Source organism: Eschrichtius robustus, chromosome 15 (genome assembly GCF_028021215.1).
Source record: "Eschrichtius robustus isolate mEscRob2 chromosome 15, mEscRob2.pri, whole genome shotgun sequence".
Lineage (NCBI taxonomy): Eukaryota > Metazoa > Chordata > Mammalia > Artiodactyla > Eschrichtiidae > Eschrichtius > Eschrichtius robustus.
This window is the reverse complement of record NC_090838.1, coordinates 25843315-25869568: the sequence shown is the minus strand read 5'-3', so window position 1 is coordinate 25869568 and position 26254 is coordinate 25843315. Positions and strand designations below refer to the sequence as shown.

Below are 26254 nucleotides of genomic sequence, written 5' to 3'. Positions count from 1 at the left end.
CTACCTTCCTCCACCCCCAAAATAAATCACTAACTAGATTTAGCCCCTTGGACAGGGTAATTTCTTACTTATTACCCATATAAAATGCCGTTAGTATTTTACACAGTGTCTGATCCAGAGTAAGTGCTCAATAAGTACTTGATAATGACACATGAAGAAATTATTAAGAATCTGTTGTAAGTCAATTCAAACTATTTGGATGCTTACCTTCTAGTTTTTTATGAAGAAAATATCTGTTTACATGTATTTTTGGTTTTTTAATTTTAAAAAAGGGGTAAATTACAGAAAACAGTAAAATAGCATTTGCATTCTGTGTGGTGGGAGTATTGATAACAATGTCATATTTACTTAAAAATTTAAAAAATGAACTGCAACTTAACAGATACAACAAAAGTTCCTTTTTTGTGCCTCTTCCCATTCTCACGCTCCTTTCCTTCCCAGAAACCACTATCATGAATTGAGTGTCTACCTTACTTGTATATATTTTTCTATTGTTCCTACTTTATTTATATCATTTTATTTTAAAAATTTACATTGCTTTTTAGATCTATGTTGCTATACAGAGATTAGTTCATTCATTTCGACTCTGTATAGTATCCTATACCATCCTACAATTTATTCAACTATCTCCTATTAAAAGATATGTAGGTTGTTCCCAGTTTTTCAATATTTCAAATAATGTTGCAATAAACATTCTTGTACCTGTCCCCCTATGTACATGTGCCAGTTTCTCTTGAGTATATGCTTAAGAAGTAGAATTGATGAGTCATAGTTCATCACATATTCTCCATTTACCAGAAATCAACAAAATGCTTTTTGAGAGTGCTTGTGCCAATTTATACTCCTAACAGCAGTGTATGACAGTTCTCACTGGCAACATCTGAACAAAATCTTTTAAGGCGTTTTACCACATTACAGGGAGGCAAGTGCAATGACTGATTACAAATAAAATCACATGCTCAATAATTACTCTACTACCTAACATTCGTTGGTAACAGGAAGTTGATTTACTGCATTATTTGAATCTCGTTAAGTCAGTGTGACAGTAGAAAATGCATAGATATTTCTTACCTAAAAGTACAAGACCACCAGAGAAAGGATAGACATATAAATCAATGGAACAGAGGGACTTTCCTGGTGGTCCAGTGGTAAAGAATCTGCCTTCCAATGCAGGAGATGTGGGTTTCATCCCTGGTTAGGGAACTAAGATCCCACATGCTGCAGGGCAACTAAGCCTGCACGCCACAACTACTGAGCTCACGCTCCTCAACAAGAGAGCCCTTGTGCCACAAACTACAGAGCCCACGTGCCCTGGAGCCCACGTGCCACAACTAGAGAGAGAAAAAAACCCACACGCCACAACTAGAGAGAAGTCTGAGCACCACAACGAAAGATCCCACATGCCTCAACGAAGATCCTGCATGCCATAACTAAGACCCGATGTAGCCAAAAACAAAAAAGAAAGAAAGAAAATTAAAAAAAAAAATCAATGGAACAGAAGTCCAGAAATAGACCCCACATATATCATTGATTTGACTTTGACAAATATGACAAGGTAATTCAATGGAGAAAGAATAGCTTTTCCAAAAAATGACGCTGGAATAACGGACACCCATACACAAAAAAACTTCACATGACATACAAAAATTAACTTGAAGTGGATCACAGACCTAAATGTAAAACCTAAAAATATAAAATTTACAGAAGAAAACATAGCCAAAATTCTTTGTGATCTTGGCTTAGGCAGATACTTCTTAGAACATAAAAATCACAAACCTTAAGAGGAAAAAAGTGGGACTTCCCTGGTGGCGCAGTGGTTAAGAATCCACCTGCTAATGCAGGGGACAGGGGTTTGAGCCCTGGTCTGGGAAGATCCCACATGCCACGGAGCAACTAAGCCCGTGCACCACAACTACGGAGCCTGCACTCCAGAGCCCATGAGCCACAACTACTGAGCCCACGTGCCACAACTACTGAAGTCCACCCGCCTAGAACCCGTGCTCCGCAACAAGAGAAGGCACGGCAATGAGAAGCCCGTGCACCGCATCAAAGAGTAGCCCCCACTCACTGCAACTAGAGAAAGCCTGCGCACAGCAACAAAGACCCAACACAGCCAAAAATAAATAAATAAATAAATAAATTTTTAAAAAAGAGGAAAAACTTGATAAACCAGACTTCATAAAAATTAAAAGTTCCTGCTCTTCAAAAGATGGATCTGACAATGTAAAGACAGGCCACAGACTGACTGGGAGAGAATATTTGCAAAACAATATGTCTAATAAAGGTCTTGTAAGCAGAATATATAGAGAACTCTTACAATGATTTTTTTTAAAAGTCATTTAAAAATAGTGTGCAAGAGATCAAAACATACACTTTACCAAAGAAGAGACATAAATGGCAAATAAACACAAGAAAAGATGTTCAACATCATCAGCTGTTAGGGAACTACAAATTAAAACTCCAAGATTTTAATTTTGAATGGAAAAAAGTTACAAGACAAGTCACATTTGCAGGTGTGACTACAAAATGATACAGCCATTTTGGAAGAGTTTGGTAGTTCCTGATGACATTAACATATACTTACCACATGACCCAGCCCTTCTTCTATGTATTTACCCTAAGAAATAAAAACATCAAAGACCTGTACATGAATGTTTACCAGCTTTATTCATAAGAGCTAAAAACTGGAAACAACCCAGATGTCCATCATTTAGTGAACATATTAACAAATTGTGGTACAACCATACATAGACTACTACTCAGCAATAAAAAGAACAAAATACTGATATATGTAGGAACATAGATGAATCTCAAAAACATGCTAAGTGAAAAAAGCCAGACACTAGAGGCTACACACTATATAATGCCATTTACATGGCATTCAGTGAAGACAAAACTATAGGGACAAATCAGATTAGTGATTGCCAGAGGCTAAGGGGGAGGCAAAGGGACCGACTACAAAGAGGCAGAAGGGAGATTTTGGGGTGATAAAACATTCAATATATTGACTGTGGTGATGGTTTACACAGCTCTTTGTCATAACTCACTGAACTATAGATCCCTAAATAGGGTAAACTTTACGTAAATTAAACCTCAATAAATCTGATTTTTTAAAAGTGCAATACTCCAACATTTATGTATAAGAACATTTGTTGTGACTTGAATTATAATACCAGAACTAAAATTTTGATTACAAGAGTAAGATTAGAAGAGAAAAACTAGAAAAATATTTTAAAAACATCTGTTTGAAGGGATCAGAGAATTTTCAAAACAGTATGAAAATTACTAAAACTTGGAAGGAGGGACCATTTCACACCCATTAGGATGGCTGTTTTAAAAAATTACCAAAATATGGAAAAGAGAAAAGCCAACAGAGGTGAGCCTATGACTTGGGGCACTTTTCTGCTTGAAACAATTGTCAATTCTGAATGCAAATGTGACCAACTAAGCAGAGCTTTCAGCAGACTCATGGGACTAAGTTGACAAAAAATGAATTCTAGGGCATGCCAAGGAGAATAAGCGGCAAAGATTCCAAGATTTTGGTTGGGACCCTGCATCACTGAAGAGTTATGAACTAGGCCAGCCTGTACAAGGGCTGACACCCACACTCAAATCACTTCAGTCCCCTAAATTAGGGGAAACTACAAGCCCATAAGCTCCGACGTGATCACCCTTCTGACTAAATTTTTTTTTCAACTTTTGGCCATGCCATGCAGCTTGTGGGATCTTAGTTCGCCGACTAGGGATTGAACCCAGGCCCTGGCAGTGAGAGAGCCGAACCCTGACACTGGACCGTCAGGGAATTCCCCCTTTTGACTAAATTATGGCAGAAAAATCAAACCTTACAATGGCGTCCAGCACACAAAAGGCCTTCATGATACTTGAACAGTTCTTAGTTTCCCTTACACATTTCCCTCTTTCCTATATGGGCCCCAACAGCATTCAAACTCAACCAACCAGACTACATCAAATCAAGAGAAGTGTGGGATGGCAGAAACTTACAATGGTTGTAGTGGTAGTTGAAATTAATAGCCAATAATGTGAACTACAAGTGAACTACATAATCTAGGACCAACAACAGCCCAAGAGCCAAATAGAGTCAGCTGCCTATTTTTGTATATAAAGTTTTACTGGATCACACCCCCTATATGAGAGTGTTGAATAGTTTTGAAAGAGCACTTGAAATAATTATTAAATATATACACTAATATGTATAAAATAGATAACTAATAAGAACCTGCTGCATAAAAAAATAAATAAAATAAAATTCAAAATTCCAAAAAAAAAGAGAAATATTTATTAAATGGTTCAACAAAAAACCAAGCGAATGCAAAAATGGGCAAAGGACTTGAATAGACATTTTTCCAAAGAAGATATGCAAATAGCCAATAAGCCCATGAAAAGATGCTTGATATCATAAGTCATTAGTGAAATGCAAATCAAAACTATGATGCAATACCACTTCACATTAATTAGGATGGCCATTATTTAAAAAACAGAGACTTCCCTGGCGGTCCAGTGGTTAAGACTCCACGCTTCCAATGCAGGGGCCTCGGGTTCGATCCCTGGTTGGGGAACTAGGATCCCATATGCCGCATGGTGTGGCCAAAAGATGAAAAAATAAAATAAAGTAAAAATAAATAAATATAAATAAAAATAAAACAAGCAAACCTTGAAACTAACAAATGTGAAGAAATTAGAAACCCTTGTGCACTGGTGCTGGGAATGTAAAAATGCAAAGCTGGGGACTTCACTGGTGGTGCAGTGGTTAAGAATCCGCCTGTCAATGCAGGGGACACGGGTTTGAGCCCTGGTCTGGGAAGATCCCACATGCCACAGAGCAACTAAGCCCTTGAGCCACAACCACTGAGCCTTCACTCCAGAGCCTGTGAGTCACAACTACTGAAGCCCGTGTGCCTAGAGCCTGTGCTCCACAATAAGAGAAGCCCACGCACCGCAACAAAGAGTAGCCCCCGCTCGCCGCAAGTAGAGAAAGCCCGCTCGCGGTAATGAAGACCCAAAGCAGCCAAAGATAAAAAAAATTAATTAATTAATTTTTAAAAATATGCTTAAAAAATGCAAAGCTGCTGTGGAAAGCAGTTTGGCAGTCCCTCAAAAAATTAAACATAATAATTACCTTATGATCCAGCGACTCTATTCCTAGGTGGATACTCAAAAGTATTGAAAAAGGAACTCAGAGACTTGTATACCAATGTTTATAGTAGCATTATTAACAACAGATGGAAACAACCCAAATATCCATCAACAGATGAAGGGATAAACAAAACGTGGTATATACATACAATGGAATATTATTCAGCCTCAAAAAGGAATGAAATCTGTTATATGCTACAACAAAGCTGATGAACATTGAAATGCTAAGTGAAATATTAGACACAAAAGGACAGATATTGTATGAGTCCACTTATATGAGGTACCCAGAATATGCAAATTCATAGAGACAGAAAGCAGAACAGAGGTTATCAGAGACTGGGAGGAGGAGAGTATGGAGAAGAGGAAATGGGGAGTTATTGTTTAATGGATACAGAGTTGCTGTTTGGGATGATGAAAAGCTCTAGAGGGCTTCCCTGGTGGCGCAGTGGTTGAGAATCTGCCTGCCAATGCAGGGGACACGGGTTCGAGCCCTGGTCCGGGAAGATCCCACATGCCGCGGAGCAACTAGGCCCGTGAGCCACAATTACTGAGCCTGCGCGTCTGGAGCCTGTGCTCCGCAACAAGAGAGGCCGCGACAGTGAGAGGCCCGCGCACCGCGATGAACAGTGGCCCCCGCTCGCCGCAACTAGAGAAAGCCCTTGCACAGACACAAAGACCCAAAACAGCCATAAATAAATAAATAAATAAATTAATTAATTAATTAAAAAAAAAAAGCTCTAGAAATGGATAGTGGTGATGGTTACACAGTACTGTGAATGTATTTAATGCCAATGATTTGCATACTTTAATTGACTAAAATGACAAATTTTGTTATCTATCTTTTACTACAATAAAAAAAATTACTAAATGACCCATTATAGGCAGTTTGCTGCTCCCTGGTATACAGCAATGAAAATGAACAATTATTGCCACAAGTAACCTAAAGGATTAATCTGACAAGCATAATGTTGAGCAAAAGGAGCCATACATAAAAAGAACACACACTGTATGATTTCACTGATAAAGCTCAAGATCAGGCAAAGTTGATTTATGGTATAAGAAGTTAGGAATTGAAGATACCTTTGTGAAGGGTGGGAAAGGTAGTGAGCAGAAGGGAGGATGAGAAAGGCAGGCTTCTGGAGTAATATTCTATTTCTTGACCTGGTGGGGTTTCAAACTGCTGTGCTCAGTTTAATAATTCATTAAGCAACACACTGTGCACTTTATGTATACTTTAATAAAAGTGTACTTAAAAACTGAAAAAAATAGAGGAGGAAGATTAAATATATTGAAACGGAAAGTGAGTCCCCATACATTAAGTGAAAAAGGTTACAGATCAGTTTCTATGTAACATGGTTCTTCTCCTCTAATGAATATTTATGTTTATGTAACTAGACAAAATCAGGAAACTTATCAGTAATCATCTCCCTAAGGATAAGATTACAGAAGATTTTCACTTTCTGTATTTGTGCATTATTTTAATTTTTGAGTTGTGTTACTGTACAAGCAAAAAAAATACTGATGTTATCCATCTTTAAATAAAGATAATAATAGTGGAGGGACTTCCCTGGTGGTCCAGTGGTTAAGAATCCGCCTTCCAGTGCAGGGGACACGGGTTCAATCCCTAGTCAGGGAACTAAAATCCCACACGCCGCGGGGCAACTAAGCCCACGTGCGCAACTACTGAGCCCGTGCGCCACAACTAGAGAAGACTGCACGCCACAACAAAGAGCCCATGCGTGGAAACAAAAGATCCCACATGCCACAATGAAGATCTCGTGTGCTGCAGCTAAGACCCAACGCAGCCAAATTAATTAATTAATTAATTTAAAAAAAAGTAAATCTATATTCTGTTTAAAAAAAAAGAATAGCGGACTAATTTGTGAATCATCAACTGCATCTTTCCACTCACATGTTAGTGGTACCCAGATTGCCACAAGAAGGGTCAAAACATGAGTAGTTTGGGCAGCGAGAGAGGATGTCAGTTTGCAAATATGTGAGTTAGAAGACAGAGATTTAAGTCCTTGCTCCATCATTTAATAGCTGTATGACTTTGGGAAAGTCTGGCAATCTCTCTGAGTTTTAGTCTCCTTAGCTAAAAACAAGATGACATTTCTTTTACCTCATGAGTTGTGGCAAAGATCAAATGAAATAGGGCATGGGATAATACTTTAATAAAGAGGTATGTAAAAAATTACCTTTATCATACTTAGTAAATTTGTTGATAAATATAAATCCTTCTACTCCAGAACTGTATGCACTGTTGTATTTTAGCTCATAAAGCCCACTGCTTTTAACTTATCTATTTAGTCCTTCTTAAGCATCATTCTACAAACAATTCCAGGGAGTAAGTACATCCATTTTCCTACACAATTTTTTGCTAGCAACTTGCAAGTGTCACATTAGCGGAATAATGGGTATCTAAAAATCTTACAATAGATTTTTTTTTAAATTTTTATTTATTTATTTATTTATTTTTGGCTGTGTTGGGTCCTCGTTTCTGTGCGAGGGCTTTCTCTAGTTGTGGCAAGCGGGGGCCACTCTTCATCGCGGTGCGCAGGCCTCTCACTATCGCGGCCTCTCTTGTTGTGAAGCACAGGCTCCAGTCGCGCAGGCTCAGTAGTTGTGGCTCACAGGCTTAGCCGCTCCGCGGCATGTGGGATCCTCCCAGACCAGGGCTCGAACCTGTGTTCCCTGCACTGGCAGGCAGATTCTCAACCACTGCGCCACCAGGGAAGCCCTCTTACAGTAGATTTTAATGTGTGCTAATCCACAATAAACCACAGAGACCATGAAGCATCAGACTAACAGCCCCCTGATTAATTCTCTCATAGTTCACTATCACAGAAAGGATCCTTTCTATTCTGTTTTAAGTCAGCAAAAAAAGGCCATATTTGCTTTCATGTTCAACCAACAAGGTTTATTTCTGAAGTTAAGATTTTTTCCCATTTAATTGGAAAGGTTTTGAATCCCATGTAAAGGAATCATTACAGTTTTGGACATTTTCTTTAAACCTTAAGAATTTCAATCAATTTATCTTCTTTAAAAGTCTTTTTTTATTTACTATGGATGGTAGGTAATTTTAATTTTCTTCTGTGCATTTTTGGTATTTTCCAATTCTCTATCAAGAGCTTGCATTCATACATGAGTACATACATGAGAATAAAAAATCATTTCATCTCTTTTGTAATAAAAAACTAGGATACTAAGTGACGCTAAGGGGAGACTTCCATCCGTTTTTTCTGAACTAAGGGTCACAATTAGCAAAAATATTTGTATATCACTCTTCAGATAATTCGCCTTCTTCTCTAAATCTCATTTAGACTGCTGCTGTTTCATAAAAAGAGTAGTAAAAACTAGGTAACAAGGTTTAACAATGTTCTAACATAACCTCTAGAGGCTGTAACCTTAAAAGAACTGTAAAATTAATAACAATAGTTCCGGGACTTCCCTGGTGGCGCAGTGGTTAAGAATCCGCCTGCCAATGCAGGGGACACGGGTTTGAGCCCTGGTCTGGGAAGATCCCACATGCTGTGGAGCAACTAAGCCCGTGTGCCACAACTACTGAGCCTGTGCTCTAGAGCCCGTGAGCCACAACTACTCAGCTCTCGGGCCACAACTACAACTACTGAAGCCCATGCGTCTAGAGCCCGTGCTCCACAACAAGAAGCCACTGCAATGAGAAGCCCGTGCACCGCAACGAAGAGTAGCCCCCGCCTGCCGCAACTAGAGAAAGCCCGTGCACAGCAACGAAGACCCAGCGCAGCCAAAAATAAGTAAATTAAATAAATAAAATTTTTAAAAAGTTTGTAAAATAAATAAATAACTAACAATAGTTCCCATTTTCTGAGGACCTACTATGTGCAGACACTAAGTATTTTACAAACATTATCTCAGTGTAATAATAAGTAACTTGCCCAAGATCCTGTGGAGCCAGAATTCAAATGTCAATTTGGATAAGAGGCACTGCAATTTAAAAAGGATAAAATTAGATTCTCAAACCTGAGATAAAGAAAAGCAGCCCCTGACATCCAGGAGCTGGTACCGTCAACTAAGCCTTGGTGTAACAAGGATATGACCTGACATTACAACTAAGCCTTGGTGTTCTATTGAGTATAAACAATTCCACAGAACAACAACATCAGACAAGGTCACTCTGTGATCATGATGGATGAAGACAAAAATGAGACCACTCTACAATCATGTCTAAACACAGACAAAATGTGAACATTGGCCAAGCCATGAAACACCAAACATCCCCCTCTTCGGGCTAATGACTGCTTCTTAACCAACTGCAGCTTCATCCTCACGCCAGTCTTCTCTCTTTCTGGGTTAGATTAAAGATACTTAATCACAGAATTATCCCCAATTCCTGAAAACATCCAATCCAGAGCAAAACCCTGCTTCCTTAAATCCTCCTTAAAATCACCTAATACAAGTCCAAATTCTATAAGTTCTTTTTAGCCTTTTTCTGAGATACACCATGGCTCCCCATGGTGTGTGTTCTCTTGGTTACAGTAAGTAATAAATCCCACTTGTTCAGCCACAGATGGGTGTTCTAGTGAAAGCTCACTGAAAGGAACTGACAAAATCCACTTAAGAACAACAACTAATTCTCTCCCTCTCTACTGCAGCATAAAATATCTGCAAAAGAACAGAAAGATATGTGAATAAGTATAACATGTCTATGCTATACCTATATAGCTGTAAAACACTTACTAGTCCCAAGAAAATTGTGGATTTTGACATTTTTCTTTCCTCACTACCAGAATGAACCACTGAGATGTGAGTGTGCTCAAAGATGTTTTATTCTATAGGATGTCTAGCATGAGCATTTGTTAATAATTCACAAAGCAAGAGAAAAAAAGGCTAGGTCACTGATTAATACCTTCACTGATCTTATACAGGTCAAAAGAGTGGAAAACGAGTAGAAAAGTAGAGAATCTACACTTTGCCATAACTGAAAAATCCAACTACTACTGGGTAGAGCACAGAGAATAAGATAGTGGAAAAGAGGCAGGAAGGGTTAGGGAAGATCCTTCTTCAATAATTTAATATTCGTTTACTGACTATCCCTTAATTGTCATCAGGATGACTAACAATAATCTTAGGAATCTAGTTTAACTACCAGGTGAGTTTTATACGGTTCAACTGTATTCTGTATTAGGAAGAATATAAACTGCAATAAAAATCAGCTAAAAACAGAACAAGGAATGAAGTTCGTAAAAGTGGCTGCCTTTTTGTCTCTTTAGTGCAAATGCCACCAAATATTCTTGAAGAGAAATATAAAGTGTTTATTGTTTATTTAATAAAAAATAATGTTATTCTCTGGGAAAAGTATATTATCAGAATGTCCATCCATCAGAATAATTCTTTCCTTGTTCTAATCATTTAAAGCAGAAATTAGGCACAAGAAAATTGTCTGAAATCAATCCTTTCAAAATGGTATCTAGTAGTTTTTAGGAATAAAAGAAAGTATACCAAATCTGATACTTCTGATTTCTAATCTCTAGTTCACCTTCTGAAAATAGATGTGGATAAGCAAGTATTTTGTGTGTTTTAAATAAAGTACTACATTGGATTATATGAAATTATAGTACATGGTAATTAATTTTTTAAAAAACCTTCCGTTTTAAATATAAACTGATTAGGAATAAATAAAAAAGGATTTTATTTAGATAACTTCTATCCTTGATGCCAGATGCTGCAGCCCTATCTTATCCTGAGAAACTGGCTCTCTCTCTTTCATACAATACATTGGGCCCTTACTGTCTGTCAAGTCCTACACACTTGAGGTAACTGAGCCACACCTGAAGAACCTGCACCACTGTATTACTCAGGAGACCCCAGGCTTGTCTACCAGCAGGAGCCACCCAAAGCACGTTAGGTCATGTTCTGGTTAATCCAAAGAACCACTATTACAACCTTCTCTTCTCCCCCAAGTATTCCAAGGGGCCCTTGGAATTACAAAACAGAGAACCCGCTTCATATAAAACAAACAGGGGCTTCCCTGGTGGCGCAGTGGTTAAGAATCCGCCTGCCAATGCAGGGGACACGGGTTCGAGCCCTGGTCCGGGAAGATCCCACATGACGTGGAGCAACTAAGCCCGTACGCCACAACTACTGAGCCTGCGCTCTAGAGCCCGCAAGCCACAACTACTGAGCCCATGTGCCACAACTACTGAAGCCCGTGCACCTAGAACCCATGCTCTGCAACAAGAGAAGGCACCGCAATGAGAAGCCCGCGCACCACAACAAAGAGTAGCCCCCGCTCGCCGCAACTAGAGAAAGCCCACACGCAGACAAAAATAAATAAATTTATTTTTTTAAAAAATAGCTTGGTTTCAGATAAATTTAGGCCTTTATGAAAGTTCAGTGTCAAAGTTGAGTATGCCATAAAAAAGAATAAAATTCAAAATAAACAGCCACCTTATAAACCACATTTATGTATTACCTTGTTAAAATAAGATTTAATTTGGCCTTTATTATTTGAAGGCACCAAATGTGTCAATTAACTAATATCACTACAGTCTGAAATAGCCCACTTCACCTGATGAAATAAAGTGGCTTTCAGTATGTTTAGAAGCTAGGTCAAGTTTTTAACGGAAAGGGATTGCACGACATTAGTAGCCCCTTAATGGTTTAGGGGCTAACTACAGAGTTAGGAAACCTTTGAACACTATCTGATTCATTTCAATTTGTTCATATATATTTTGATGCAGTAGGAAAGAGGGAGAATAAAATTCTCCTGAAATTAAGTTCTGTATTGTCAAGGATGGCTGAGAGGCAAATAGACTTCAAATGTGAACTCTGGCAACCACTTAATTAAAGGTAAAGTAAAAAAATTTTCAATATGCCAAAGGAAAAATTGCCTGTTCTGATGTCCACTTTATAAACTAACTGTATAAATAAAGCAAAACCTTTGAACAGAAACATTATCAGCTGAGAGTGAAATATGCGGTACAGAGATTGCTGAAAATATTTACACTTAAATATTTTAAGAGGAATTAAATATAATAGAGGTATATATGTGATACCCAAAGATAAGTCACCAGCATGAAACCCAAGGTCTGAATTCCACTTCCATTACTTACCCCTCACATGGAACTGATTTCTCTTTAAATCTAAGAGTGCAGGATCCTTTTTTTTAACACCTAAGTTTTCCTTGACCTCTTATGCTACCTCCCAACTCCCATCACCCAGTGTTAACAAAATATCCTTGTATTTACTGGAATTGATCTACCCTTAAATATATTCCCTCTATTCTAAAACAACTTTTGACCTAGATTAGTAAACTTCAAAGGACTTTATTATAATAAAATAGTGCAATAAAACAGTGCTTCTCTAGGAAGCGATAATGGTATGCTTCTACATCCTCCCTAGGAGATCGTGGATGCTCCTTAGAGATAAAAAATGAAGCAATAGGGAGTTCCCTGGTGGCGCAGTGGTTAAGAATCCGCCTGCCAATGCCAGGGACACGGGCTTGAGCCCTGGTCCAGGAAGATCCCACATGCCGTGGAGCAACTAAGCCCGTGCACCACAACTACTGAGCCTGCAAGCCAAAACTACTGAAGCCCGCACGCCTGGAGGCTGTGCTCCGCAACAAGAGAAGCCACTGCAATGCGAAGCCTGTGCACCTCAACGAAGAGCAGCCCCCACTCACCACAACTAGAAAAAGCCCACACGCAGCAACAAAGACCCAACGCAGACAAAAATGAATAAATAAATATTTTAAATATATATTAAAAAAAAAGAATGAAGCGATTAAAAACTTCCCTCCCAAAACACATGGTATTCTTCTCTTAAATGTGCCTTTCTTTTCTTTTTTTTTAATAAATTTATTTATTTATTTGTTTTTATTTTTGGCTGTATTAGGTCTTCGTTGCTGCGCATGGGCTTTCTCTAGTTGAAGCAAGTGGGGGCTACTCTTCGTTGTGGTGCGCAGGCTTCTCATTGTCGTGGCTTCTCTTGCTGCAGACCATGGGCTCTAGAGCGCAGGCTCAGTAGTTGTGGCGCATGGGCTTAGTTGCTCCGCAGCCTGTGGGATCTTCCCAGGCCAGGGATTGAACCCATGTCCCCAGAATTGGCAGGCGGATTCTTAACCACTGTGCCACCAGGGAAGCCCCACGCCTCCTTTCTTCAACGTTCTTAACCTCCACTCTGTCCTTACACTCCAAAACCCATGAATACCTGCCTCCTTCCTTATATCCTACTTCTCAGTCCAAGGCCTCACAAAGGAAATAAGTTTCAACAAAACTGAAATTCTAGAACAGTTTCTGGAGTTGGTAGTGGAGACACTACAAATGAACTGCAGATTGCTTTTTTTTTTTTAAACTAATGGACAATGAAAATGAGTAGTTAGAGGGAAAAGAAGATCTCAGCATACTGGAGTTGGGACGAAAGGAGGGATTTTCAAAATGCTGTAAGACTCCTTCTAACTCCATTTATCATCTTCCATAAAAAATTTGGCATTAGCAATTAGCATAGGCTTGGAATGACCTGTTTTAATCTTTTGAGCCTCAGTTTGTTCATCTGTAAAATGCTGATACTAACAGTACCTTCACCTCACAGGGTAATTGTGAGGACTAAACAGATAACACATGCAAAGCTAAGAGCACACAGTGCCTAGCCTACAGAAAGAAAGACTAAAAAACATTAGCTTAAAAGAAATCTGAAGGATGTAGTACCCTTGCTTTCATTCAGAAATAGAAATCTTTAAATGTTATTGTAAAATGGTATTATAAATTAGTCCTATTCACTCAATTTCTTTAAAATTTATTTATTTATTTATTTATTTATTTTTGGCTGCATTGAGTCTTCTTCATTGCTGCGAGCGTGGCCTTCTCATTGCAGTGGCTTCTTTTGTTGTGGAGCACCGGCTCTAGGCGCGCAGGCTTCAGTAGTTGTGGCTTGCAGGCTCTAGAGCGCAGGCTCAGTAGTTGTGGTGCATGGGCTTAGTTGCTCCACGGCATGTGGGATCTTCCCGGACCAGGGATCAAACCCGTGTCCCCTGCGTTGGCAGGCGGATTCTTAACCACTGCCTCACCAGGGAAGTCCTCACTCAATATTTCAATTTAAAAATTTAGAGGTTACCTTGGAATACTTACTTAGATGAGATCAAATTAACCAGGAGCAAAAGTTTTGTACTAAAATAGAACTTTATTGAAAAATACTTAGAAGTCATTACGTTGATAAAAATGACTGTTATGAAACTTTTAAAAATAGTGCAAATTCAGCTGTAATCATATGCAGCTGTTCTTTTCAAAACTGAGTCACCATTTGTTCTTTTTTTCTGACACTACAGTACTCTGCTTTCACTAAAAGCCTATAACAAGGCACAGCTTCTTCGATATCAAAACCTTTTGGAAAACCTGGCTCAGAGGAAGCCACTCACTGTTTACAGCGCTAGAAAGGATCTGTGTGGTCACTCTAGGACAACTGTCACTGTCACCAGCACGTCTGGGTGTCTCATAGGGACTTGGGTCATGCAGAAGTGTAGGTGTAGGCTAGTGTCTGAAACAAAGTCACCGGCTAGGGTGCCTGAGAGGAGAGAGGTGTTTAACTGAGAATCGTGGAGGATGAGGGTCTAACCCGAGGAAGCAGTCTCGCCGGGCAGATCAATTACGGGGGAGCACCGCCGGCTCCCGCAGGAAAGGGACGCAGGTGTTGCCCTCCCTCGGCGACCCCACCGCTTTCTTCCCGGCGCCGCCGCCCTCTCCCCCCAGGCCCCCAGTTACCTTTCTCGTCCTCATCGATGCGCAGAGCAACGGAGATGTACTCGAAGGCCTGCTTGTGGAAGGCTCGGACGCGCTCGGCCTCCCCGCCTGGCACTGGCGCCGGGGGCGAGGCCGAGGCCGGCGCCGGCGCGGCCCCGGAGCTCCTCTTGGCGGCCATGAGGGCGCGGGAGAAGCGCTGGCAGAGCCACACGAAGAGGAGCCCCAGGTGGAAGGCGACCAAACGCAGCAGCGCGAAGCCTACGAACAGCGGGTAGGAGAAGTAGTACAGGTTCCGCTTATGCGGCGATTGGGGCGGAGGGGCCGGCCTGGGGGCGGGGCGGGAGGGGGCCAGGCAGTGGGGCGGAGGCCTGGGAGGCACCGGGCTGCTGGGGCCGCCGGAGCCTTTCTTCTTTCCTCGTCCACCCGGAGAATTCATTCACAGCTCCCACTGCCGCCGCCGCCATAACCCGCCTCCCGCAGACCGACGGCAGCCAAGCGACGGCGGCGGCCACTGGGACGGCAAGGGCCACAGACCCTCACGCGCCCGCCTGTCCCAGGAGCTCGGCACCCCGGCGCGCTGCTCTCCAGCCCCGCCCCTTTCTCCTTGCTCGGCCAGGAGCACAACCCCTTCTCCTCCTCCTGCGGTCGGTAGCTCCTGCCCCTCCTCTCTGTCCTCTCAGCCGCTTGGTAGCTCAGAACCGCCGCCGGGCGCGCACGCGTACGCGCACGCCCTCCCGAGTCTTTCTCAGGCGCGTGCGCGCACGCCGCCGTCTTTGTTGCCCTGAGCTCTTAGTGCGCGTGTGCGGCGCCCGCCACTCCGTCCGTTCCCCGCGGAACTACATTTCCCAGTGCAGTTTGGCCTACGTCTGCCTTAGGGACCGGTCGCTCAGTCGACTTCGCTGACCCTGGGAGCTCTTTGGCAGGGAACTTAGGCTGTCAACTCACTGGAGGGACCGCTGCAGCTTGGGGTCGCTCGGCTAGTTCTCAGGGTCATCTTACGGTGTCATAGTTTTCTTATATTTCTTTCAGCATTTTCTGCCAGTCTTCCGCAAAGGATGGTTGATCTGAGTTCCATCACAGAAGTAATGGGTCCCAATCTAGTAATTATTATGAGAGGACAGCAGTTGTAGAGGCGTACAAAAACTTAAGGTCACCGAAAACGAAACTGTTAGCTCATTGTGATGAAATCATCAGTTCCAGAGATTTAATTAAATTAGTACGTGTTTACATGTCTAATCTGAAGAACTAATGTTTGAATAAGGGAATCCTTAGGTTTTGCTCAGTAATCCCATACTTCCTGAGCAATTCAGACTGGGCCTTTTTTTTTTTTTTTTTTTTTTAAATTCAACTCGACTTCGCTTCCTGTATTCTCATGAGCTGCAAGCACAGAACCCTGCTTCCCAGATCGCAGAGGTGGAAGCACTAGGTTAACCATACTCTCCTAGAAACTGGAATCTTGGGTGGAAACACACTGGGGTGGACGATAGTAAGAACTGAGTGTTCTAAAGAGCTGCTCTATCAGTTTATTTCATTGAGATCCCCAGAACTACCAGGTTCCTGGACTGGTCACTTACTTGATAACCTATCCCAAAACTATTCAGTTTATTTCTCTATTTTTCTGCTTCTGTTTCTCCTTCCCTTCTCTCTTTTTCTCCCTCCTACTATCTCCCTATCTTTTTTTCTCTCTTCTCTTTCTCTTTTTACTTGGAATAGCCGTAATTGTTTCTTCTTGCCCAAAACTAAGGAATACTAATTGAAGTAAAGACCCCATTGTTTACAGTGTGAGGTTTACAAGTGCTTCCAAGACTCTCCACATTCTGGCCACAACTTTATCTAGCTTTTCCCCACCACTACTCCCCTACAAATGTAGGCTACTGCAAAAATGACTTACTCCCTGTTTCCCTCTTACTGTTCCCCACCCCTTTTCCTGCCTCTGTGCCTCGGCCAGTTCCTCATTCTGAAATGCCTTCTCTCTTTCACATCTGATTCATTTCAATTCCTAACTTCCCTCTTTTGAACCCTGTGGTACTTTTTGTTGTTGTGTGAAATCTATTAGATTTATGCATACATCATGTAAACAAGATGTATACAATGGGCCCTCCGTATCCGTTGTTCTGCATCCGAATTCAACCAACAGCAGATGGAAAATATTTGGAAAAAAATTCCAGAAAGTTCCAAAAAGCAAAACTTGAATTTGCCACATGGCCTGCAACTATTTACATAGCATTTACATTGTATTAGGTGTTGTAAGTAATCTAGAGATGATTTCAGGTGTATGGTAGGATGTGAGTAGGTTATATGCAAAAACTATGTCATTTTATGTAACAGGCTTGAGCATACGGCTTTTGGTATTGGGGGGGGTGGTTCCTGGAACCTACCCCACACCCCCAGGAAACTAAGGAACAACTGTATAACATATATATAATGTAAAGAAAAATAATAAAATAAACAGCATCTATTTTAAGAAAAACTAATGTAACCAGTTCCTTGAAGCACTCTGTGAGTCCCTCCCTAATCTCAAACTCTTTTCTCCCCCTCTAGAGGAAGTCACTAACCTGAATTTTGGTTTTTGTTTTCCACCGCCCCGCCGCCCCGCCTCCCCCCCGCGGCCTGCGGGATCTTACTTCCCCGACCAGAGATCGAACCTGTGACCCTTGCAGTGGAAGTGCATAGTCTTAACCACTGGACCTCCAGGAAATTTATCCTGAATTTTGTACTCATCATTTTTTTCTTTTCATTTTAGTTTTGTGTATACATTAACATATGTAAATATGCTGTATAGTTGCCTGGTTTTTACCTTACACAAATATAATCATACTGCATGTATTCTTTTTTTTTAAAATTAATTAATTAATTAATTAATTTATTTTGGCTGTGTTGGGTCTTCGCTGCTGCGCGCGGGCTTCTCATTGCAGTGGCTTCTCTTGTTGCGGAGCATGGGCTCTAGGCACGCAGGCTTCAGTAGTTGCAGCACATGGGCTCAGTAGTTGTGGCTCGTGGGCTCTAGGGCACAGGCTCAGTAGTTGTGGCACACGGGCTTAGTTGCTCCACGGCATTTGGGATCTTCCCGGATCAGGGCTCGAACCCATGTTCCCTGCATCGCGAGGCAGATTCTTAACCACTGCGCCACCAGGGAAGTCCCTGCATTTATTCTTCTTAATTTGATTTTTCTGCTCAATATTAAGTGTTTGAATTTCCTCCTTGTTGATTTGTTTTCACTGCAACTGTTAAATGGGTATTTAGTTTGGTGCCAGCCTTTTTGTTTTTTTGTTTTTCCTTAAGTAACTAACTTTTTAACTTAGCCAAGACACTGCCCAGTAGTAGAGTGGCTCTAGAGTCCGACTGGTTGCATTCAAACCCCTGCTCCCCCACTTTCTGTGAACTTGGACTAATGACTTGGCCTTCACATCTGCAGTTCAGCTTCCACATCTATCATCAATACATAATAATGTAGTAGTAGGCAGTGCCTGGAATGAAGTTGCAACTTGATATTTGTTGAAGAATTGTTCTCCCACGTCTACATATATACTATAACCCAACAAAAAGTATTGGCAAGTTTCTGAGCACTCTTTGCTCTTTACCAAGACCACAGTTATCCTCAGGTCATTTTTCTTTCCCTTAGAATTTCTTTTCCTCCTACTCCACTGTCAAAATCCTTCAAGGCTTAACTCTCAATATTATCTTCTTGATAAATCCTTCCCTTATCACCTCCAGCAGAAATGATCAGATTTTTTAATTCTTACGACAATATGGTTGTGTTACTCTATGGCTGTTCTAATATATTGTCTTGTGTTATTGTTATTTAAATACTTTATCACCTCCTGATATAGATTATAAACTCATTTCAAGACAGTGGCCAAACTTTACATATTTTGGCTCACTTTCTGCACCTAGCCTGATGCCTTGCTTATGGTACTCATATAATAAATATTAATAATTTGAAAAATGATTCAAACATGGTAATTGTTGTAGATTTCTGTTGCTGTGTAATAAACCACTCAAAAACTTACTGACTTAAGATAACAGCCATTTATTTACTCACAGTTCTGTGAGTCAGCAATTTGGGCTGAGTTTGGCTGGGTGGTCCTTCTGCTGGCCTTGCCTGGGTTCATTTACGTGAATGCAGTAATCTGCTGCAGGCTTGACCAGGGCTGAGTGGCCTAGTTATCTTCATTCACACGTCCAGATGCTGGTGGTGGCTATTGGCTGGGGCATGTATCTCCAGCAGGGTATTCCAGACTTCTTTATATAGCATCTGGCTTCCAAGAGAGCATGAGTCGAAGATGCAAGGCCTCTTGAAGCCTAAACTTCAAAGTTGCACAATGTAATTTCTGCTGCATTCTTTTGTCAAAGCAAGTCACATGGCCAGCTCCAACATAAGAGATGGGAAAATAAATTCTACATCCTTATGGAGGAGTAGCAAAGCCACATTGCAAAGAGGTGTATATGTAGGGATGGAAGAAATTATTGTGGCCGTCTTTGCAAGTAATCTACCACAGTGATTATATGCAGAATTTCCTTTTACCTCAATTTCAGATTAGAGCTTAAGATGGATTGCTCATCTAAAAAAAGCATTTCCCAGTCACTTTGCTGAGTCATAAAAACATTCCTAGTTTCAATCATGAGGTAAATTAAGGTAAGTTTAAGGAGACAACAGCAACAATGATGATGATGACGACTACTACTACTACTAGCTAACATTTATTGAACCCATATTCTAGGCTAAGCAGGTTAACTTTTACTGTTGTAGTCAATCATCACTATTTGAGTTAAGCATTCCGGTCTCCATTTTTTTAAAGAAGGAATTTGAGGCTCTAACAGTCTGTTACTTGCCCAACATCACATATTAGTTAATGACACACACTACTTTAGGGTTTTAAGGTTAAAATCTAGGCTTCCAAAGAAAAACAGTTTTACATAGACTGTTTATATTTTATTAGTCATGAAATAAATATATCATTAGCCCCTGGAACAAGAGTGATCTTTCATTCCTGAGCATCCAGGTATTGAGTTTCTGCCCCCTGGCCTCTCACTTGCTAAGTCCCTGCTGTCCAGTTGTTCTTAATATTGACTGCTTTTCTGTACCTTTGCCATTTTTTTGTTTGGTAAAAATATGGGCTTGAGAGTCAGAAAGACTGGGGTTGGTATTTTGGTTCTGCCACTTATTAGTTGCGTGTTATGGAGCAAGTTCTTTAATTAACTCATCTGTAAAATGGGTGGAATAAGAATTAAATTACGAAATGAAAGAATACACCTAAAACCTCCTGCATAATACCTGCAATGTAAGAGGGCTCAATAATTTTATTTGTTTTTATCTCTTACATGTACAATGTCATTCCAGAATTCAGACTCTACTAGGATCTCAATTTTTAATAATCTCAGTCCACATTTTCTGCCCCTTAGAATTATATCTCAGTCAAATCCATTTTCTGAATTAACATCTTTTAAAATTTGTTTCAAGAAAAATAGTGCCTGGATATTACACTGGCTTTATAATCTCCCTGGACTGAAGATCCTAACCTTCTCAGCCATTTAACCTACAGTGTGACAGCCTCCCAGTTTTTAGATGGCAAGAACTTGCAGGACACACTTAATCTTGAAGGGAATCTGGGCCAGTTTCACCAGGACAAAAAGGAGGAGCTGAGTACTGAGCTAACTAATCCAGGACATTTGGTCACTTTATCACTTTAACCCATTAATTTATTTAGAAAGTGACTACTGCTAAATAGTTTTTTTGGATATTTTAGCTCTCCTTCTCTTCTAAGGAACTCCTCAAACCTTCAGTTTGAGAGATGCTGAATTATTTGAAATAGGGACCAATGACACTTATTAAGGACTTCTTTTCAATTAAAAAAAAAAAGGAAAATAAAGTGGAGCACCTAGAACCAAGAGAAGAGATGACTGATTTTGAAAAAGGCAGAAAACTTAAAAGAGAGAAACAGAAGGCATGGTTGAAGGTAGGGAATGGGAAGAGTAGAGTAACAATTAGGGGATTATTATCCTATAGCTGTGTTAATAAGCAAAAGCATCGTTGCGGACAATTAATCATTTCCCCATATTGAGTTCACATTGTGACATATATTAATCATTCATTTGTTCAACAAATAGATATTAAGCACAGACAACGTGCCAGCTGATGAGTAAGTTGCCAGGATATAGTAGGGAATAAGAGCAAGTTTACAGTCTAATACAATGGCTAAAAAACTCAAATAACAACGAGACACAGTGGTCAGACATATAACATATATGAGTTCCATGGGTGGGTGTGGAATTCAAAAATGTATATATGATGTGAATAATAAAGATTTTGAGAAATTGGAGAGTAGCCTTCCCTTATTAAATGGGACAGCTGTTACTCAGCTCCGGCTGATTTTTGCCTTTCAGAAATGTGTGGCCTCTGTTGCCAAAGTTTAAAACATATCAAGAGAAACCAGAATTCTGAATTTTTATGTGAAATTTATTGCTGAGGAGATTCTGGCTCAAAATTTTAAAACAAACAAACCAAAACAAAACTGAGGCACCAGTTTGAGATTCTCCAGTTTACAGAGGATTTGTTACTAGTGAAAGTGTGAATGAGCTCATGTTTTTGAAATAGTATTAGGTGTAACAGTATAAATTGTTACCTAATTTGCTCAGCTCAATTTTTAAAGCTGGGAGGCTATGGAAGCGTAAGCGGAGTCAGTTAATACTGGATATTAAATGAATTCCTCCATTTAATTTCTTTGTTAGTGTTTTCAGTCTGTATTATGTCCTCTCCACCCCATTCCTCCCTGCTTTGCTTAAATAATTATTCTTTGTTCCAAACTGCTCCAAGGATACCTGCTTACATTTATCTCAACCTCATCTGAACTCCTTCAGAATTTGTGCTCTATATCATTCATCTTAACCTTTAATCAGTTATCTTTTTTGTCATTTAAATGTATGACATATGTATGTCTGATAGAGCTGAACTAGAATACAAATTTATGAGGGCAGGCACTGTAATTTATATTTATCTTAAGCTCTCCAAGAGTTTAGGATCCCCAAGTTAACCCCCAGATTTGGTGATTTGCTAGGACTCACAGGACTCAGCATATAGTCATACTCACAGCTATGATTTATGACAGCAAAAGGATACAAAGCAAAATCAGCAATGGGAAAAGGCACATGGAGCAAAGTCTGAATGAAACCCGGCATCAACTTCCAAGAGTCTTCTCTCAGTGGAGTCACACAGGACACAATTCTTCCAGCACTGAGATCTGACAACATGTGTGAAATGTTGTCTACCAGGGACACTCATAAGAAATTCAGTCCTGCTGATCATGTAGGCACCCTCTGCCTAATACATACTAAAAGTCCAGACTCCTAGAAGGAAAGCACGTGCTTAACATAAACCATATTTTTTGCACAAACATTTTAGGCCCAGTGAGTCACTCTCATCATTTAGGGAAAGTTTTATATCAGTGTAGGGAACTGTTTATCATTCAAATTCCTAGATACCAGACAATCTTGCAAGCAGGCCTTCCTAAGGCCAGCAGTCTCAGGCCTGCTATGTTAACTCTCTTCTGCATATGCCTCATAAATACGTGGGTAAAGGGAAGAATAAACTGGAAGATTTTTCTTTTAATGCTGTCATACAACCGATTAGACTCATTACTCATATAAATATTCTTCCCCATTATTGCCTGTGTTACAAATAATAAGGTGACATATTTTCCAATTTAAAAAATTTATCTAAATATTTTTGGTCTTTTTTTGGGGGGGCCATGCCACTCGGGATCTTAGTTCCCTAACCAGGGATCAAACCTATGCCCCCAGCAGTGGAAGCACAGAGTCTTAACCACTGGACCACCAGGGAAATCCCTGGCCTTTTAATTTTAAAATAAATTCATGCTTTCGGTAAAAAAAAAAAATGTTCAAGCAATATAAAAGTTTGCAAAAAGCAAAGACTTCACTTCCCCTTTTTCCTGCTCCACAGGTAACCATATTTATAGTTTGTTGTATATCTCTCCAGGCTTTTTCCTATGCATATACTAGTATATACATGCAAAAAAAAAAAAAAAAAAAGAATCTCACTACACAGATTTTCCTATAACATGCATTTTTCAGATGAAATTATGTTGTGAATGTTTTTACATGCCAGTACCTATAAATCTATCTCATTCTTTTTTTTTTTTAATAAACTTATTTATTTATGTATTTATTTATTTATTTTTGGCTGTGTTGGGTCTTCGTTTCTGTGCGAGGGCTTTCTCCAGTTGCGGCGAGCGGGGGCCACTCTTCATCGCGGTGCACGGGCCTCTCACTGTCGCGGCCTCTATTTTTGTGGAGCACAGGCTCCAGACGCGCAGGCTCAGTAGTTGTGGCTCACGGGCCTAGTTGCTCCGCGGCATGTGGGATCTTCCCAGACCAGGGCTCGAACCCATGTCCCCTGCATTGGCAGTCAGATTCTTAACCACTGCGCCACCAGGGAAGCCCTACCTCATTCTTTTCAATGGCTACACAGCAGTCCATTGTATTGAGATATCATAATTTAATCTATTCCCAATCTCTTTCTACTAAAAACTGTGGTACAGTAAGTATCTTTGTACCCTTGTACATTTTTGTATTTTTATGGGATTAAAATCACAGAAGTAGAATTAGTGTGTCAAAGTGAACATTCCATTTTATTTTATCTCTTTTGTGGTAAGCTCATACTGAGTATGAACTCTTTACATAATACGTGATAGTGAACATTTTTTGACTCACTACTCAGAATCCATTCCCTTTCTTCCCGCTTCCTAGCCATTCTAAGGTTTTCCCTTGTGAAACCCGTCCTGTCCCATTGCATAGCAGTCATGCAATTCAGGTGGTATTAACTACCACCAGGTCATATCTTCATCATTGTTCAGGGAAGGCAGTAATTTAGGTCTGTGGCAATCAGCACATGGCATCTGCCTTATCGAAATAACTGGTTCAAGTTGGATAGGTGAAAGAAAACTTCAGACTTTTTTCTCATGGGTAGACCCATGAGAAGTGATGCTTTCCCTCCTGGAATGTGGAAAAGAAATCTAAATATGGGCTCTTATGAGAAACGGCTGAAGTAATTGACAATTTGGGGATGGAAAGTGATATTAAGGTTAGCCTTTTCCTTCATTTTTATTATTCTCATTGCTGAGATATGTCTGTATCATAAGAATCAGAAGAATACACTTTATTCATGTCTTTTTTTTTTTTTTGCCATGCCACACAGCATGTGGGATCTTAATTCCAGGACCAGGGATTGAACCCGTGTCCCCTGCAGTGGAAGAGCAGAGTCTTAACCACTGGACCATCAGGGAAGTCCCTGTATTCATGTCTTTGAAAAGCCCATTTGGTATGTTCCTTGGGGATGGTGGTAAGTGTGCCTGGGCATGGAGTTTGGTAGTGAAGACAAGGGAACTACAGATGGAGTAGTTGTCATCCTATGTTAGGCAAAAAAAAAACCACTTCCTTGGAAAGTGATTTACCAAATCTGGAATATATATTTTTAGGTCTTCTTGAAAGGTGGTTGGTGTCCCTCCACACGAACTGCGTTCAGAGGGTCCATTTACACTCAATAAATTCTATGTATTTCTCTGCAAACACATTTGTGTGTGTGTGTGTGTGTGTGTGTGTGTGTGTGTGTGCTGGATCATGTTCTTTATTTCTCTGAGCACTTTCTCTCCCACAAATTATTTAAAACAAAAAAACAGGTTAGAAACAACAACAATAATAGGTAGAACAATATCACAATAATGAAGTACTTAGGTTTCACTTAGATTTATATAACTTTTATTTACAAAGCAGTTTCATCTATCTAATCTCATTTGATTCCCTCTGTGAAGAATTGTTATGCTAATTATCTACGTGAAAAAACATGAAGCTCAGAAGTGTTAAACTATTTGCTTAATTCCACATGGCAAACAAATGAAGGAACCAGGTTTTAATACTTAACTAATCCCAAATCAAGTCTTTCTCTACTACACATATTGTATTATTCCTAAATAGGTATTGCCTGTCTAAATAGGTTAATATTTTATTAACAGAATTTGCATCATGTCTGTAAAAAGGGGGTCAAGAACAGTAGCAAAATTATTCTAGATTCTAGAATTCTAGTTCTAGAATCTATAACTACTATCTCCCTAAAACCCCAAGAAAGGAAGGCTAGAGACTAGTACTTTGGTGCAGTTGCTTGCTTTCCCTATAAATTCACTTCTTCTGGAAAAATATTTATCAAATATAAGAAACAAAAAATGAAAAGATGAATATAATAAGATCTTTGCCTTTGAAGAACTAAAAAATCTAATTGTGTTTAACTGTAAACAAAATATAAGGCAGGATGAGGTAAGTACCATAATAAATAGACATAGTGGAAGTAGATGAGAGGAGTACTGAACAAAGTTTGGTACTACAAGTCCAAATAAGAGCTAAATGTTATTCTCATTCTTTTAATTTATCCCACTCTAGACAGTACACAAGATATAAAGCAGAAACTAACAACAACAAAAAATAGTACACAATATTGCAAATTTCTGTCATAATGATGGTTTTCAGGGCCATCTTTTTAATTTTTTTTATTGAAGTATAGTTGATTTACAATGTTGTGTTAGTTCCAGGTGTACAGCAAAGTGACTCAGATATATGTATATACCTATGTATATATATATATTTTTTCAGATTCTTTTCCCTTACAGGTTATTACAAAATATTGAGTATAGTTCCCTGTGCTGTACAGTAGGTCCTTGTTGGTTATCTATTTTATATATAGTAGTGTGTATATGTTAATCTCAAACTCCTAATTTATCTCCCCCCCTTTCCATTTTGGTAACCATAAGTTTGTTTTCTATGCCATACTCTTTAGAACTTTTAATTTCATATCAAAACAACATTCTGCAGTATTTTGAATTTTTATACTTCCTATAACTTTCTTGCTACTTTGTTTCTATCATTTCTAGCTGTTATTTACTTATATTTATTTATTTATTTATTTTTGCTCAGCTCTCTGCTGCTATGGCTTTTTCCCTGAATCTTTCAATTAATATGTTGTAAATGTAAAAACTTTAGTGACGCTTTTTTGTAAACCACACTGATAACTTTTTTTTTGATTGAGAGAAACCTGGCCTATAGTTAATTATTCTGTGCTGTTTCCTTCAGTAATCATTTTTACATTCTGTCCTTTTTCTTCAGTAGTGTCAGTGTCTTAATTAAAATCCAGTTTTAACTGTGAATCAACTCAATATATGTTGTGTACCTATGATGTACCAGGCACCACGTGAAGCATAAAGATATATAAAACAAGGTCTCTGTCCTGAAGGAGCTCACAATCTAGCTTCCTACTTTACTGTCAGTACTTAGAAAATGTAAATTAGCAGCTCTCAGTTACTTTCTGGAAGACTTTTTTGTTT

At 39.7% G+C, this 26254-nt stretch overlaps 1 protein-coding gene across 2 annotated transcripts in view; it reads right to left on the bottom strand.

The window, feature by feature from the left end:
• SPAST (spastin) overlaps positions 1–15540 on the bottom strand; it is a 58349-nt gene extending 42809 nt beyond the window's left edge. For both annotated transcript variants that reach the window (XM_068564663.1, XM_068564664.1), the window contains exon 1: positions 14892–15540. In XM_068564663.1, coding sequence (XP_068420764.1) covers positions 14892–15306 — 415 coding nt within the window. In that variant the 5' untranslated portion in view covers positions 15307–15540. The remainder of the gene's footprint in view (positions 1–14891) is intronic.
• Positions 15541–26254: the final 10714 nt, after the last annotated feature.